The sequence below is a fragment of the Oryzias latipes genome, chromosome 15, assembly GCF_053564925.1.
Source record: "Oryzias latipes strain Hd-rR chromosome 15, Olatipes_Hd-rR_3.1".
In the NCBI taxonomy this organism is placed as follows: Eukaryota; Metazoa; Chordata; class Actinopteri; order Beloniformes; family Adrianichthyidae; genus Oryzias; species Oryzias latipes.
Window position 1 is genome coordinate 27,488,890 of NC_136251.1, and position 18,280 is coordinate 27,507,169.

General features: G+C 37.3%; 1 protein-coding gene across 13 annotated transcripts in view; it reads right to left on the reverse strand.

Annotated features, from left to right (window-relative positions):
• Window positions 1–15,230: 15,230 nt before the first annotated feature.
• wdr27 (WD repeat domain 27) overlaps window positions 15,231–18,280 on the reverse strand; it is a 39,372-nt gene continuing 36,322 nt past the window's right edge. For all 13 annotated transcript variants that reach the window (XM_078932044.1, XM_078932049.1, XM_078932048.1 and 10 more), the window contains one exon: window positions 15,231–15,556. In XM_078932044.1, coding sequence (XP_078788170.1) covers window positions 15,494–15,556 — 63 coding nt within the window. In that variant the 3' untranslated portion in view covers window positions 15,231–15,493. The remainder of the gene's footprint in view (window positions 15,557–18,280) is intronic.

An 18,280-nucleotide genomic window follows, 5' to 3' on the forward strand; every position in this document is an offset into this window, starting at 1 on the left:
CGTTGGTCCGGACCAGGTCCTCTTATTTTGGTCTGTATTCAGACTTCCGTCAAGCAGACTTTCCTGTTTTGAACCGAAGCTTGTAAACAAAACCACATGACTAAAAGGCTCTTTAGTCATTGGCCGGGTATTATAAGACTGGGGGAAAACAATGAGAGGAAGAAATTACGGAAGATTCTGTTGGTAACATTATATTTCACTGACCGGTGTTGAACGTTTGTGTCAACGTCAGGTACAACACTTTTTATTTGATAAAGGGGAGGCATGCAAGGTAGTTGCTGAGGAAACGGCTAAGAAGGTACGCTGATCAGTGTTTATGACATATAGATTGTCAGGAAAACGGTGAGAGGCAATGTGTATCATGTTAAAAGTTATTTAAATAAGCCTGGATTCATTCAACCAGATTTTGCTGAGTTGTTATGCCTCGCTCTGGTCTCCGTTTTGGTCCACTTGTTCCACTCTGGGCACCAGGAGTATTCAGACTGAGGAACCTCAGAACCAAAGCTCAGTTTGAAAATCAATCGAGACCACCTCAAAAGATGGGTTAGAAAGTGATTCCTGTTCCAGGACCAGGGTCCGCTTGGGTGTATTTAAACTGAAAGTTGTTCTGGATTATTGGAAGTAACAAACTCTGGTTCACTTTAAGTAGACCAAATGTGTCCGATCTGAATACACCCGTAGAAAATCCCTGCAGTGTACCAAATCTGGGTCATCAACTGCGTGCTATTATCAGCTACCAAATAAAAAAAACTAAGTAAGTTTCAATTAAAGCAATAACTCAATGGATGCAAAAAAATCAAAACAACTAAAATTTATCGTTTAAAACAGAAATGACTTAAAACCCTAAAACAGATTGCCTGATTCAAATTTGATTTAAAAAGAAGCAGTTCTAATCTGTGTAGAGTTTATTGTTGTTCTACTGTTTTGGAGCAACCATTAAACAAAGGCTGTTGTTGTTGGAACAGTCAGGAACAGGTAGCCTGTAAAAGCCTCAATGTTTTGGCTAGAGCACGAGCCCACTAATGCTTTCATTTGGTGCCAAGACTTTTGAACAGTTTAAACACTTTGAAACTGATTAATGAATAGGAATCCATCATCTGGAGCTTCAGCTTGAAGCAACCATTGGATGTTATTTTACATCACATCAATGTCTTTTGAAGAAGAAAGATAAAACATTGTAAAATCAGGAAGATGGTCTGAAGGAAACCATATAAAGCAAATAAGATTCAAATATTTTCAAATCTACTTATATAAAACTTGTTTATTGATTCATATGGACACAGCTAATCTTATGGCAACAGATTAATTTATTTAGAGGTCTAGAAGTAGCTGAGTAAAGCTTCAAAATGCTGCGATCCTTGGCAGCCTTCTGTTGTCCAGCCCCATATTAATACATATCAATACAGTTACTCAGTCAGCATCCATCCATCCATCCATCCTGATGGATGGCCTAAACTGACGACTGTAGGGTGAAGACAGAGGAGTACACCCTTGGCAGGTCACTGGTCTGATGCAGTTCCACTGATATCATGCATAACACCATCTCCCTCCTTACTGTCAAGATGTGAAATACTGTTTAAATCCCTAGAAATCTGTGAAGAAACTGGATTCTCTAGAAAGGACTGTATTGTATTAGTTCGTAACCCCGTCAGTTTCTTGCACACAGAAATAATGAATAATGACTCAGAGACAGTAACTTATCTTTTTTAGGTTTACTCCGCACAAAGACCACGGATTTGTACACAGGGTTACAGACAGATGAACATGGTGCATTCAAAGTCTGAACAAAGGGGTTCAGAAAAAGGGTTGACATATATACCTTGCATTTGCATATTCAGAACTTCATTCGATGGATCATGGTGTGAAAAACCCACCCACAGACTGTTGCAGGCTAGATGTTCGAAGGTCAGAGCACCTAAAGTGTCAGATCTCTCTGGGGTTATTACAGACATTTGCCAGAACGCAAACACCAGAACACACAAAGATGAAAAGGGAGGATGTTAAAGGAATGTTTGCAAGACAATAGTCTTGGTTGTGCTCTGTCTGGAGTGTAATATAATATTGAGATTATAATACATAGTGAATCGAGTTTAAGCCATTAATGTGATAAAAGGTAAAAGTTAGTATAATAAAATGTAAAAAGGGAGTTTCTAACTATTCTGTTTCTAATCATTCCTAACAAAATCTATTCAAGAAATCATTTTAAAGAAGGTGAATCTGTATGAAAGACTGTGGTTAAAAGGCAGCAAGATTAAAATCCAGAATGTGGCAATAGCAGTAAAAAATACCCACAACATGAGCCTTTAATGAAGAGTAAATCCTTTGACAGAGATCTACTGGTAAAGCCTTATTCAAAAGTGGAGAGCACAAAGCTGATTACCTGACAGGTATATTCCTGCACTGATGACTGCAACTCTCCTCTTTTTTTGTTTCCCCAAAACAAACTCCAGTTTGTCCAGAATTCTGCTGCCTGGATCAATGCCCAAACTAATCCTTCTCATAAAGTTACCCCCATTCTAAAATAAGTCTACTGGCTCACTGTCCACTCTAGATTTCAATTTAAACGTACTTACAGCGAGGCTTGAAAACATTTACCCCACTTATTAGGATGAGAGAGGTCTAATGTTCATTGTAGATAAACTGGGAGTGAGAAAGTTAAAACGTATTCAGTAAATTAAGAATTCATTTGCAGAATGGCACAAAGGTAAAGTATTTTGTCACAGCAAAAGTTTACGTTGTAGGTCTTCACCGGGTTTGCTCACACTATAGCTGCTTTTTTGGTCCATTATTTCATGTAGACTTTCAACTCCTTCCAGAGCTTTTCTATTGGATTAAAGTGTGGGTGACATGGCCTATTTTAATAAGCCAAAATATAGTAAATAGTTTCTATTTCATGTTGCGATTGTTTTTAATATTTTTCGAAAAAGAATAAATAGCGAAAAACGCAATATAAACAACGAGGACGGCCGCCGGCTTCACGCATTCCGCCGAATTCGCGCCGCCCTGTTTGTGACGTAACGAAAGGAAGACAAGGCAGACAACATGGCTAGCACCGATAGCGAAGCACAGAGTGATGCTACCGTCTCTATTAGCGATTTATCATCAGATGAACAGAAAGATGAAGAGGAAAGTTGCGGAGATTATCATGATGATGAGTCACTTTTGCAACCGTATCGATTCGAACCCTTTTGCGAAAGTGAGGAGGATATAGCAGAAAGTAGTAGGTCTAGTGATCATGCCGATCATGACGATAGCCAGCATGAAGATTCGGCTAGACTCCAGTAAGTCTAAAAAATGTATAAAATTAAATTACTCCACTTACCCTAAAATATACTCAAAATGTCCCCTTTTGGCCTAATCTAAACAAAGGTAAACACTGGTTTTCAACCCAATTTACAAAATAAATGTCACAAAATAAAAGTTTCCCAGATGGTACTACTCTTTAGTTAACAAAGTCACTGTATACCATTAACAACTGTGGAACATTAACAGTTTTACCCGTTTGAACCCGTTTGAAACCTTTTCTCGTGCGCGCGCGCGCGCTCACACACACACAGTTCAGTTTACCCACGGTACCGGCACCTCAAAAGCAAAAGAAAAAAAACGTTGCAGGCCTGTTGCTTCTCTTGCAAAACATTGAGTGCGTTGAAATACTCCAGTTGGATCCAAGGACAACAGAAAACACGACTACTTCGCCTCAATGTGATCCATCGTGATGCACACTAGCTTAGCAGCCTCCGCTCCCGACTCCAGCGCCGTCCTCTCCGACCCAGAAAACGGCTCGCTCGCTTCCAGCTCACCCGCCTTTCCTCGACTCAGAAGCCAAGATCCTCCTCCCAACTCTCCGTTCAAAATTCTTCGTTTGTGTCCCGGTTTTTGTCCCTTCGAAAACGCAGACTTCTCTCCTGCAGATCTGGAGGGAAAAATCCTTCGCCGTCCACCTTCTTGAACTTTCCCCTTTTCAGCAGCGTTTCTTGTTTGGGAATTTTATACACAGATACACTTTCAGTAGATGTATTGCTACATCCAGCTGCCACACAACGACTTGGCATGTTGATGATTAACAGATTTAAACACGAGAGAAACGAAGACTACCGGTTTTGTTTACATGCTGTCCGAAGCGGAACTGCGAAAATCAACGCCTTTCATGACGTCACAGGTCATATCGGGTTCACTTCCAGCCTGCGCTCTAGCGGCAGATCCAAATCTCTGATTCCTTCGAAAGATGTCTATTATTCATATGCTTCGGATTTTTTTCGACGCGAACTATTGGTATCAATAGAATCAGCGTTTAAAGGGCTTTTTTATTTGACAAAGTTGTTCAAAGCATGGCATCCACACTTTAAGGTCCAGAGACTGGACCACTCCAGAACTTTGAAATGCTTTTTACAAACCCACTTCTTCGTTGTTGCCTTGGTGGTGTGTTTGGGATCATTGTCATTCTGGGAGATCCAGCCACGTTTCATTCTCTATTATGGAATTTTTCAGTCCGAAATCTCACCATAGATGGCCTCATTCCTTCTTTCCTTAATACGGATCAATTGTCATGTCTTCTTTGTGGGAAAACAGCTCCAAACCATGATGATTCCACCCTGTGCATTACAGTGGGTGGATGAAACTCAGCAATCTTCCCACTCCAAACACAGTGAATGGCGTTCAAACCAAAAGAGCCCCATTTTGGTCTCATCTGACCATGTAACCACATTAACACAGTGATGGAGCTTTTTCAAAGATCCACTCAGACGAAAGTCGTGTTTTGGATGTTCTTGGCATTTTTCTGATGGAGGCCATACATAAAGAAAAATAAGTTAGAAATTGCTTAAAAAAAACATAATTAAAAGACCACTGGGAATGTTTTTACAACACATCAAAACATGATAACTTAAATGAAGAAGCAGTTCTGTGAGGACCAGAGTTCTTCCTTGTTTGTTGGAACTAAATATCCATTTTCATTGTACGCTTTCTGTAAAAATTATACAACGCGATTTTCTGGACATATTTATTATTTTTTTGTTTCTTGTAGGTAATGTGATAATGACTCTCTCATCCTTTAAAATCAGCTGATTTACAGAATCAGTGACTGACGAATACTATTTTGCCCCAAAGTATGTACACTTTGAATGCCATCCATCACCTCTTCCCTCATATATTTGTCTAACCCCCCCTGTACCTCTACTTCTTCCTGTTCTCGCAGCTCCTGTTTCTCACAGGTGACCTCTTCACCTCAGCTACATGGGGAGCAGAGCTCTCCACCGCTCTGTTCGTCATCTTTGAAACAGACTCTAATTTAAAACTTTGACTCTGCTGTCATCAAATTAAATCTAAAACCACACTTTTTTCTGTGAAATAGTGATTTTTTTGTCTGCCCATATCTTTCCAAACCTAAAGTGTTTTTAAAAATCTACTGATTTATTTTCAGTGGTTTTTTTTTACTTTTGTGTGCATCTTTGGATGTTTTGGAAAAAGCATTTAATTGAAATGCATTTTTATCGTTGAGGTTCACACTGCTTTTGATACCTGAATTTATTTTCAATTTTGCAAAAAAAATAATCTTTAATGCTTTGTCTTTCAAGGTGATGCTAAATTAAGTGGAGTTCTAATTTATATATTATGTTGCAAATTAGCGACATACAGCATGAAGTGGTTTATATCTAAAAATTAAAAAAAGACGAATATAAATCTTTATTTTTGTGTAAAGTTCTAACAGAAAGCTTTATTTTCACATGTTTGTTTTATCCATGTAAAAATGGACTTCTGAATTTCTTCAGCACAACATCGAAATCCATTTCAAATGATATTTCTCTCCAAGCTAAAAACCCTGTAAATTTTGAGGAGTAGTGACATGAGGATGGTGGGTTTGGGGTTGATGAACAGCTTCACTCTCAAATTTTCCTCTTCACTGCGGAGCTTTATGTGTTTTTGAAGGTCATGCACAAACACGTAAAACTTTCGTCTGACACAGAACCTGGGTCCAAAAGGAGAATCTACGATGCAGGTTTAAAGCAAGAACGACTGGAGAGAGTTGCTCATGTTGTCAGTAACTCTAAAACTAAACAGCAGAGCAGAAATGAAGTAGAAAATTGTAATTTTGTGCTAACAATACTCCTTTTAAATCAATAAAACCAAGTGTTGAGTAATGCCAATAAAACAATTCTTGCCAGTTGGGCTGGCATTGTTAAATAGACTTACATAACACCCAAATGGAAAGACTGCATGATGGGTTTGATGGTTACACAGCTTTGTATGCAGAGACAGATGTTGACAGACTGTTATCAAGTGAAACTTTGCTTTTTTTAACTGTGGTGACATTTTGGACTGAAGCAAACACGAGTTTAAGGTTTGTAAGATGTCAAATAGCTCAATCAGATGTCTTCAGACTTTAGTTTTCTAGGTTTTGAAAATACATTGAAGAGAGTGATGCTGAAAATGAGACAGCCAAACCAAACTACACAATCTTCTGAGGCCAAAATTAGTCAGAAAAGATCATTCACTCTGTCATTTTTACTAAGATTTAGTTGCTATGGATTCCTTTATATGGTGGCCCTGAAGTAAAATATTGCAACACCAATTAAAAAGCAAAACAAAAAAAACATCTCATTTTATAAATTTACAACACAATTCCAGAAACTAAAATGTGATTTAAATATAAAAAAAACACAATTCCCACAAAACTGAAACAAAATAAAAAACAAAGTGTTTCAGAAAATAAAAGTAACTTCCTAAAATCCAAAGAAAAAGTTGAATGATGATGATAGTGGTTCACCTTTTTCAATCAGAATTTTATCTGGCATGGCAAATTCTTCTTATGTTTCTTTAAACTTCTGAAAAAGTTGGGTGATTGCTCAATCAACTCTTCACTGCAGTTCAGGCATAAGATTCAATCAGTGACGTCCCATAATACCTACCTTTACTGCTTTCCTATTTTGTTTCCTTTTTAAACATTTATTTAGATTTCCAAAAATTACGTCTTTTTTTACGTTTTGCTTTATAAAATCTTGTTGTGATTTCTAAAATTTATTGTTGTACAACTCAGTGGCCTAGAGTGTCTGCCCAAAGACTAGAAAGTTGAGAGTTTAAATTCATGGTCATGTTGTGCCCAAGACCCAAAGCCTCCTGCTTGATACCCAGCATCTAGCGGTTGGATTGAATTTAACTTTATTTGTTTTGCTTTTTTAATTGTCGTGTTGATCTTTAATTTGAATTTTTTGTTGATGTGATTTGCACTTCAGGGCCACCTATCTTTCTATCCAACACATGCGCCCTTTCAATATTTTATTTTAAAAATTACGTTTATAATAAGCTACCTGACACACGCCAGTTGATTTAGAAAAGGCTCAAGAGAGGAAAGGGTTTGTGTTTTTGATTAGAAGTCTTCCACTGAAGCCGACGTGATTGTAGCTTGACTGAGAGCCGCTTTAGGTCCAACAAATCAAGAAGGACATTTTTACATCAGATATCAGTGTCACAGGATGGTGTCCTTCTCATTAACCTCAAGCTGGGAACTGCCTCCACAACAAACTACCTCACAGTCCTCACAGAATAACACAGTACAACAAAGAAGAAAGAGCTGATGGCCACTGAAGTTCTCTTAGTCTGGAAGGTGGAGATTCAGATGTTTATTTCACACAATAGTAATTTTCATTGTCAGACTAAACCCAAACACTGGTTGACGGAGACTTCCTCTGTTTTTTAAACATCTCTCTTCAACACCTGAATAATGTTGCAAACCTCCGTTAAAAGTGAACATCAGTTTGCTTGAAAGGGTAAGGTTTGAAGCAGTTTTTGTGCAGAAAAATATTCCCAGGAAATAAAAGAAAAATAAAGGAGCTTGGATCCTACTTTGAAGAGCATTTCCACCCAAGAGGAGATGAGTTTTCACAGGCAGTATTTTACAACACCCATGTTACTCAACAGGATGTTCTTTTTTTACAGAGCGCAGCTCACTAAATTATTCCTATAGGTTAAACAAGGTAATTGAGAAGTCAATAGGAGTGCAAAAATAAACTGATCTAAATCACAACATCCAAACATGGAAAGAAGGATTGAGTAAGATTTGTTTGGCTTTTGGGGGAAATTCTAACTGACCAGGATGATGCCGTCACCATGAACTTTCAATGGACTTCGTAAGACAAGACAACAACACATTTTTTCACTTTCATCATGAATCTTACTGTGTTCTAGAGAGCCAGCATAAAGAAAAGAAGTTTCCATGGTACCACATATTTGCTTTCATGGCGCCTAATTCCAGTTTTAGTATGAAAAAGGCTCGCATACCTTGGCGTAGACCAGGCTTTTCATCAAAGGGAGATAGCAAATGTTTGACTTCTTCTCTTCTAATAAATGCCTAAGAATCCTCTGTGTGTGGCTTTTGTTAATACAAGATTATCAAATTTATTACAACAGAACGTATTTTTAGTGATTTTTTTTTTATTGCTATGGTAACATCAACTTTTTAGCTTTACTAACCCCAAAACAAGATGCTGTGTTTTTTTTCTACAAAACTAAACAAACTTTTATTGGCGTCTCAAACAATCTTTACTGAGAGACAACCGACATACATGTTTTCTCGCCAATAATAGCCTGCTGTTACTCAAGTTTGCGGATCAAAATGAAATCAAAGCTTGTTTCTTTCAGTAACTTAAGAGTCAACTCCAGATGTTGAAGTCAATAGTTGGATATGAAGTGAAGCGAAATCTTCCTGATTGAAGATGTGAAATGGAATAATTAGCCTTGATTTAAACATGACAAACAATAAAACAAAGAAAGATGCTGGTAATAGCTTTTCCATAAATATACAAAATGCATTTAGCTTTAGTTTAATGAGTGGATAATTCTTTTAAGCACCGGATTACAATAACCCCCTTCTATTAGATCCACTCTTCATCCTTTAAGTTTTCAAATATGAGTCATTAAGTAATGACTTCCAGACTCCCTCATTTGCACTTGGAGTTTTACCAGACCATTAAATAAGTATTTTGAAGCCTCAGAAGTTTTAGAAATCTTAGCTCTAAAAAACAAAAGGTTCGTGGGATTAAATGAGAAATTTAAACGACTTTTAGTGAAGAAAACGGCTGCACTGAAATATGCAAAGAAAGGAGGTGTTGAGTGAAATTGAACTAAGTGAGAGTGAGATCTCTTCAGTGTGGAGAAGTTGAGGAGGTGGAGGAGGAGGAGCTCTGGCCTTGGGTCCCTGGGCACAGAAGGTGCTTCAGCATAGCTGAAGCACTGCTGCTCATACAACTCCGTCCTGCATTGTAGCTGCTCACTCAAGTGTTAAAATGGGTCATGTTGAAGTTTTAGGTTTATTACTGCACCACAGGAGTACGATCCATATGATGTTTCTAATTTGAGCTTTTCATTCATTTATCTTTACACAATAAGGATTTCTATCACATGAGTTTCAAAAAGAAAACTCTAAACTAGAGGGTCCAAATACAACTACAGAAAGCATCTTATGTTTTCCTCACTTCAAAAAACACAAAAGAAGATATTATTTCAATTAATTCACTGTATTTCAGCTGATTGGTGCCATAGGTTTAGCTAAGCTAATACATGATGAGCTAGGTTTGTCCCTTTTTCTAATTAGCTTGTTGCCACTTTTGCCATTTAAATACTTTAAAAAAAATACACAAATGTAAGAAAATGTGTGACTTTCCTAATGGTTGGAGATGTCATCATCATGGCCTGAAAGACAAACATAGTCTGTTTTTTGCAGTTAGACCTAGTGAAAGTTTTTTCGTTTTACTTAAGGTAATTTAAACTAGAGAATGATCCAAACCTTCCTTAAAAACCCATTGTATATAACTTGGTTCATGTGTTCTGCCCTGCAGTTCATCATCATTCCACTAAAGGCTTTTCCTGCTCATTTCTCAATCAAACATTTCTACTAATTTTCATAGCTTAATGGTGGGAATAACTCAGCTATTGTTTATCGTTTTTAAAATTAATAAAGGTAAAATGAATAGGGCTATATGCTATATTGAAATACTGCAAAAAACACGTAATTCTTTATTTTACAGTCACATGTTAAAAATGTGTGGATCCAATGTATAAAAAAAGTCGTTTTTTTTCCCTAAACACTCATATTTGCATCCTAAATTAACATTGTTGTTAGCAAAAGAAGTATCAAATCACCCAACGTAATAATATTGATACTATCTTGTAAAAAATATTTCCAATTCTTTTTTTTTAGATTAGATCAAAGGGTTTAAAAAACATTTTAATTCAAAAATTATTTGCATTTTCTGTCAATTCTTTGATAAAGTGGGCTTTACAGGGTTCATATAGTTAAAATGACCACATTTTTTAATTAAAGAAATGGCATCAAGCTGTTTTTGGAACAAAACAGAGACTTTTAGTAATAACCAACGAAAACACTGTCAGGAATTGAGCTGAATAATAACAGCAAGATGAGCAAAACAGGGGAACAAAAAAAAAAAGAAAAAGAAATTATCAACAACAAAAGAGAAAAACTTATCTAGAGTCTCCGTCATGCCGAGAAGAAAATGTACTGCACATCAGTTTTTTGACACAAAGACACAACAGAAACAGCATTGCGGATAGGTGCATTGGCGGGAATGGTATGTTCCAAAAGAGAATTTCCTGTTCATTATTGAGTCCAGGTTTTGGTAGCTGGCATCTTTGTCCTGTCTGTATGCTGAAAGGTTTGAGGAGTCCTGCAGTAAATTACTGCGATGCAGTTCTGGGTTTCTGCACAAACCAGTGGCTTTACCTTTGAGTGACTCAGATGTTTAAACACTTTCCGTGGAAGTGAATTTGAGTTTTTAGAGAGCATATGGCAAGATAAAAAGGAGCCTCACTTCAATTAAGGTACCTTAAGTTAAGTGGGTGATCCCCATGGTTTGCTGGCAACCTTAAAACCAAGTTGGAGCAAAGGCTGACAAATTGCATGCTTGAGGTTTTCATGTCCATTTTGATGCCATGTCAAGTATTAGCAGACTTAATCCATCACATTTTTCTCCTGCAGGCTTTTTTAAGCTTTTCAGTTTATGATAAAGGGAAAGAATTAAAAACCAATGCCAAGAAATACAGACTTATCAGAAATCTGCAGAACAAGCTACAAAGGGACACCAGTACCTTTCCAATGTATGCACAGAAAGGGAGCTCAGCCACATGTGCTGTTAATTCAACAGCTTAATTGAACATGATGAAAGAGGAAAACATAAAATTGCCTCTTTGAGGAAATAAACTCCATCATAAAACAAAGGAATTTGCTAATGATAGATGCTGAAACATTATCTTTGTCCAGTGAAAGGTTCAAATTTCGCTTGATTAGTGAGTTAATGCTTCTGAGAAATATGCAGACTTGATGTTTTGGGCTCACATGCCAAAGTATAATCTTATCTCACCCTTGCACCTCGTTTTAATGCAGTCCATGCATCTCCTTAACTTCTTGGTAGAACCAAGAAAAAACTGAACTAAGTTCTTTTAGGTAAAAAAAACAAAACATCTAATAGAATTATTTACCTTTCAGTAGCACTCCGTTACTTATATCTGTCTTTTAGTGATGGCTTTCAAAACCTTAGAAGCAGTGTTCCTTCACGACCACAAATTAATTCATTAATCTGGAAGCCTGCGCTGCGAGCTCCTGTTTTTCCCATTTCTTCCCGCAAACTCCTCAAGGATCATGTGTTGATTTATCTGAGTTTTAAGGGTCTGAGTGTTTATGCTTTGCTCCCTGGATGTCACCATCTGCTACTAATCTGTATTTCCATCACTGTCTGCACTCAGCAGCAAACAACCGTTCAGGACAAGGAGTCAAGTATGAAGAGACAGATTCCCTCGTCTTACACAACGTGTGCCTCCATCTGGATATTTCACCAATTTATAATTCCTCACGTTATCACTCGCATGACTTACAGATATATACAGATCAAATAGTATAGAATGTGGCTCTTAAGCTATAGACACACCGGACATGTGACGCCCATTGAACATGAGTATAACCCATCGTGTTCACACTAGGCAAGCAGGGAGGGGCTTCTTCTTCTCTTTCTACTGTTGTCTAGCACATATCCGCCACCTACAGTTGGAAGAGGGTTGCTGTGAAATGTCGAAGCGGTGCAAACATTCCAAATCTTTCTGCAGGTTTTTCTTTCACAGCTATGTTCTGATATCTGAAAGACTCGCTGTCATTTAATTCCGGCTGGGCACAAACTGCAATTATTAACTTCTCCTCTATGATCATTTTTCGAACGATTGGTACTTCTGTGAATTAAGGGATGCCATCTAAACATCACTACCAAATCTGAGTCCCTAATTGGTCAAAGTTTTACCTGGTTTAAATTTCAACATGTGTTCAATGGCTGTTGGTTTGTACGTAGAGCCCAAAAATGGTTGTGGAAAAGTGCGTGGCTACATATGAACATGAAAATTTTAAACATGGAAGCCCAAAACCTGGATTTACATCAACTTTATACACTTTACACAAACATCTGTTTGTATATATGGACTTAACAAGTGTTACTGCAGGTGTAGCTATGCGTATGTTCTTTTTTTTATAACAGAAAGGAGCAGCATGCTACCTAATTTAATTCCTTACTCTCATCTTGAAATTCAGTATTATTTTACCCACTAATGACGGCATGAAAACTGGGACAGGAATGTCCTTGGGTCATCTACTCATGCTACTACAGATGCCCAGCGAGCTTTTAAACCAAAGTTAATTAAGATAAGGAGAAAAGAAAAAGGTTGGGGAAACAAAGAAAAAGGGAAATCTGAGTTAAAGATTAAGCAATTAGCAAGTCAGGTCTTATGTCTTGAAATGAGGTAGGTCTGCGGGGACGGACTGCTCTGCAGAGGAAGCCTCAAGTCAACATTTCTTGAAGACTTTGGCAGCAATTCACTGGCTTCAGATTTCAGCTCCTGGCTGTGTTTCTGTGAAATGAAGCAACAGGAAGACTAATTTTTCTTGCTAATCATATATGTTTTTATGTGTGTATGTGTATGCATAGGCCTGATTACTCGTGACTTTTGAACGATTCACAGAACATTACACAATATGTTTGCACAAACTTTCCCCTGCAGTAAGTTTGACTTTCTGAAAGCAAAAGAGCTAAGATCTTAAGAGGTCTTGTGGGGATCATTAAATGATGTATGCATTGTTTTGTGAGGGAAAGTAAAGGCCAAGCCAAGAGACCGCAGAGTCAGTGGACTAAAAAACTCATTCACGGGCCATGACGCGCAGGCTTTCACAAGCTGTTTTACAGTTACGATGGCATTAAGATGCACAAAGAATTTTATGATTATCTCGAACTGTATCTTCCTCTACTGTTACATCCTGCTTTACTCTCTGACAGCTGAAATCCAGCTTCTTACTTCTGGTTTTATCCGTTGACACTCTGTGGCCAAATGACAAAATCTTGTGGGAGTTCAAATGTGGACCAAAATGAATTGGGATGTTCGGGTGTGTCTATTTTCAAGTGTAACATAATTCTTCACTGGTGAGATCAATCCAGGGAGTACACCAGAAGAAACTTCAAACAAGGAGTTGATGCACACAGCAATATATTACTGACTTGAAAAAGGCCACTCACAGAATCAGTGTTTAATTTGTTCAAGAGAAAATACTGAGTTTGTGAAAGATGCACACATTCCTGCACACAAATGAGAAAGAACATCGCTTCATAAATTAACTTCAAGCACAATTTATTATGCTATTGCTCTACTTTTGAAGCTTCCAGGAACACTAAAGCTCACCACAACAGGGTAGACTCAGCCTTGCCAGTACATACCTATATCTGTTGCAGGAAATACACGCAGACACGCAAAGTGGTGCATGACAAAGCTATTTCATAAATCCAAGTCGGGTTTGCTCCTGTTTTTCCCTGAAGTACAACATCAGTTTTTGCGATACGAAATCAAGCTGCTGATATTGTGCAACTTCAAAGCCAACATAGATTTATTTTCTCAACAGAGGCTAGTGGAGCACAGAGATGGATCTTTACATTACTTTTTTGATGGCATAGATTAAATCACAGTCTGGAGAAAAAAGACTATGAACCTGGATTTAATTTCAAGTATTAGGGAAGCAGAAATTGGAAAATGAGAAATCTTCCAAACATTTACCTCAATCTAGGTCAGTTGAGATAAAAGTAAAATGGGTGGATTTATTCATGTAAGTTTGTGTCACATGATCTACATTAAATAAATATCTTTAAAGGGTAAGTGTAAATTTAAAAGTCATGTTTTTACTGTCAACGACCTGGTTTATGGATATACACACTGTATAAGAAACATGAACAACCAAGTGATGTGCTCTTATTTTGAAAGGATTCTGTTACTTTTTACAATAAATGTATTCACAGGAAAACTGATCAAATATTGAATACAAATATAGTTCTTTCAATAGTTTTGAAGCTTAAAATGATCAACAACTCAGACTATTGACAAACACAAGCATTTTAAGTGAGCTATTTATAATCACTTAGACACAATGCAAAGACATTAATAACATGTTGTCATTTATATTTGTCTAATGTTTTCTTGGATATGTCTATAAACAAAACTACCGTACCTTAACGCAGTCAGCACGGTGATAACAAGATGCTTTATCAAGATTCTCCGATTGGAGGTCTCAATGAGCCTGAGTATGATCCAACTAATACTTAACATCGGCTCCTCAGCTGCGCAAAGGACAACACCTTTATTTGGACAAACTACAAGATGGCATCAGTGTTTTTGCTTTACTTCACATGTATTTTCTGACAATTAAAATCTGTAAATTAGAGAAGCATGCAAACTCAAAAACACCCTGCAAAATTTAGACAAAAAAATCTTACAAGCTAGAAAAAAAACCACTTTATGATATTTTTTTTTTACCAAGTCAGTTATAATATTGTAAACTTTCAACATAGATTTCACTTTTACAAAATATCCTACTTTTAGTACAAACTTAAATGAGAGCTTTAGATTTTAATGAAGTTGATGTCCTGAAACAAAAGTGGATTGTTTCCTTACGTTTTGTAAGCTTTGATGTGTCATTAGCATAAAATTGAACAAAGAAATAGACAAATTTTCTTTTCTTTAAATTGAATACATATACGGCAAATATTGTAATTTGTAAAAAACAAAACTTACTGCGGAGGTCTATTGCTATTATGTAATGCATGAGCATCAAAGTTAACATAATTTATTTGACAAAGGGTAGGTTAACTGAAATATAGATAATGCCTTCAAGCTAAAGTTACAAAAAAGAAATGTCAAACATCTGCAGTACACATGTAAATTTATTTGAAAATTTTAAAGAAAAGCAGTGAGGAGATAAACAGCTGAATGAGACACACAGGGGACTTTTTTTGCCACTTGGATGTTTAAAAAAATATTTTTTTAAACAAAAAGCAACAACTGTTTAACATTTCGGAATTCTTACAAAGTCTTTTGAGTGTCAGTTCACTTAACGAGAGCTAAATGGGTTGAGGGGTTACATGCTCGTGATGGGGATGTGGTGCAAAGCTGCAGTGATGGTATGGGACTAATCTGGCCTGCTGTTGGTCTGAAACAATCTCAGCTTCCCATCCAAGGTTCCAGTCAACAGCTAAAAAAGACAAAGAAAAAGAATGACATCAGTATCGTATTTTATTCTTGTGGATGAAGTCCCTCTTCAAATATGTCACACATTACCCTTCATTTTACGACTCTTTATTTAGAGAATGAGGTTGCATAACCTCACACCTGGCCCTTCAGGAACACAGGCGTCACTGAGTGCTGGATTCATACACTTTCCCGCTGAGATTCTCGATTTTCCATACCTGCCATTTATCAAAAATATCAGATCCTGCTGGACCTAAACTGTGTTATGTAACTTTATTTTATCAGACTGTATTTGCCAATAATTCTCTTGGTAAATCAGCTGTTCACAGGCTAGCAGGGGCCCCACACATCAATAATCCCACTGCAGTCCACACCCTGCAGGCCATGCGGATGCCGTAGACACATTTGAGCGAAATCAGAAGTCTATTTTATCTCATTCCTCTGTGTCAGAAAGTTCAACAGATGAGGCTGCAAAGCAGTATTACCTCAACACTTTGGCAGCAGGTCGTAAAAAGGGTTTTAATGTGTATTTCACTCAGCAGCTGCTTAATGGACTTCTTTAAGGTCCATATGAGCTAAACCCAAGTTTCGCTGAACTTTCACTGATTAAAGTATGATCAAAAAACAAATTTTGCATTTTAGGTTAAATTTCAGTGCATTAATAAATATCCTTTACTGCGATTCAAAAGATTTTGTTTGTTTTAAAGGTGCCATCTCTTTAAAGTGTCCCAATTCAACAGAAAATAAAGCTTCACTGTGCCGGGATAAAAACCACAATTGGCTTTGCCCAACATTTTTCCATACGTCCCAAACTGGCTTAATGCTGGAGGAATCCCTTCCCGGCCTGTGCTGGGAAGGGGAGTAACAGCTGCTGAGGTCTGGGGATGACTCAAGCACAATAAAAGTCCAGGGAATTTAATCGGCTTTCAATGGGGGAGAGTTGCTGCCCGTTTTCTATGCGCAAAAAACTTTCAGGTGTACATGAGGGCAGATTATGCACCCAATGTGTGTCTCTGTTGGCACATACAATTACAGTTTTTCGTAGTCTTTATGTTTAAATAATAATTATCAGTTGTAAACTAGGCCTAATCCCTAAACTGATACAAGGAGCCAAATGTTGCCTATCTACTTCTATGACACTAACATACATGTGCTTCTTTTACTTCCAAAGAAAGACACTACTTTTTTTTATTTCCGTTTTTGCAGATTTTTTTTATTTTTTATGTTAAAGTCTTGTTTAAATATTTCCAAACTGGGTGTGTACAGCAGGTTGCATAATAGGTACCATCTGGGATGTTGACTTAATACCATGAGAAATTGACCACAAATCACAAGTCCTTAGAATAAATAAAAAATGAAAAATTAAAAGTGTAGTATGGGTTGAATTTTCAACAGGCCCTTGTTTCCAATGTTACCACCCTGGATTACGGAAAGTCTTGGGTTTGTAGCAAAGCTCAGGCTGTGGCAACATGGACAGACAGAGGATTGTGATTTTTATTTTCCACAGATCTAAAGATTAATAAGCGGAATAACATCAGAATACACAGACTTGAGTGGAGTTAAAAGTGGTGATATAGGAAAGGATGGGAAGACGACAGCTGGTTTGAGAGCAAACTATCTGTAAGACACAGAACAGAAGCTTTGAATTAAGATTTTTATGCCACAATACCATTTCAATAAGCTACGTAAGAAAAAAGGGTATTTGTATTCCTAACTTATTTTACAGAACTTCAGAACTGCTTTCCCTGAGCATGAAAAAATTCATGTTAAGTGCATCAGAAGCGACCGGTCAGAGTAGTTTTAGACTTTAATGGGAGTTCAGTCGAATTTCCAAAACGTAATACTAAGAAAACAAGTGCATAAATATATGAGGGCTGCATCTGTCATTTCAATCAGCATGATGTCCTTCATGTTTTGACTTTTCGGGAAGAGGAAAAAATAGATTTCAGTTAAAACTGATGTCAAAAAAGAAACATTTTGTCCACAGGCTGTGAAAAGTTTGGATTCTTAAAAATACCTTTGGCCAAATCGCAACTTCCTCTTCTTGGCGGTTCCAGCTAAATTGATTTGAGTGAGTCTGTCTCTGCTCAGTCTTTATCTCACTCTCATGTGACATTCTAGAGCTGGCAGATGCTGAATCTAAAGTCTAGCCTTCACAGAGCAAACTTTTAACTCTTTGGAGTCGGACCGAAAGGACCTTAAAGACATCTGACATTGCATTAGGCAAAAAGATGGATGGGTGCACCAGGTTTTAATTATGACTAAGCTTCTTAAAGTCCCACTCCGATCATCTTTTCATCTATTTTCAAAGCGTTCCAGTGGTCCTTCAAACAAATTCATGATGTTTTTAGGTAAAATCAAAAAACCTGAGTTGTTTTCTAGGACATAGTATCATAGGCAGTTCTTCATCAGAATTTCATCACTGAGTTGTGGGCGGGACCATTGGCAGGGAGTAGCCCTTTTTCTAATTTCCCATTATCCCTGTCTTGCTTGCAGTCCTCACGACCCCAACCTAGCATTACTGCAGCAACAAAAATGGCGAGCAATAATGGAGCTATCCAGCCATACAGTTTAGAGCCCGGGCAAGGAAAACAAAGACGTTAATGGATCTATTTGTCTGCAAGTGGATGCAACAGAATGCCGACTGTGGTGTGTACGTTAGAAACGACAAGCTTTTTCAAACTGGATTTTTTTTTGTCATTTGAATAAAGAAAAATGCCTACTCCAA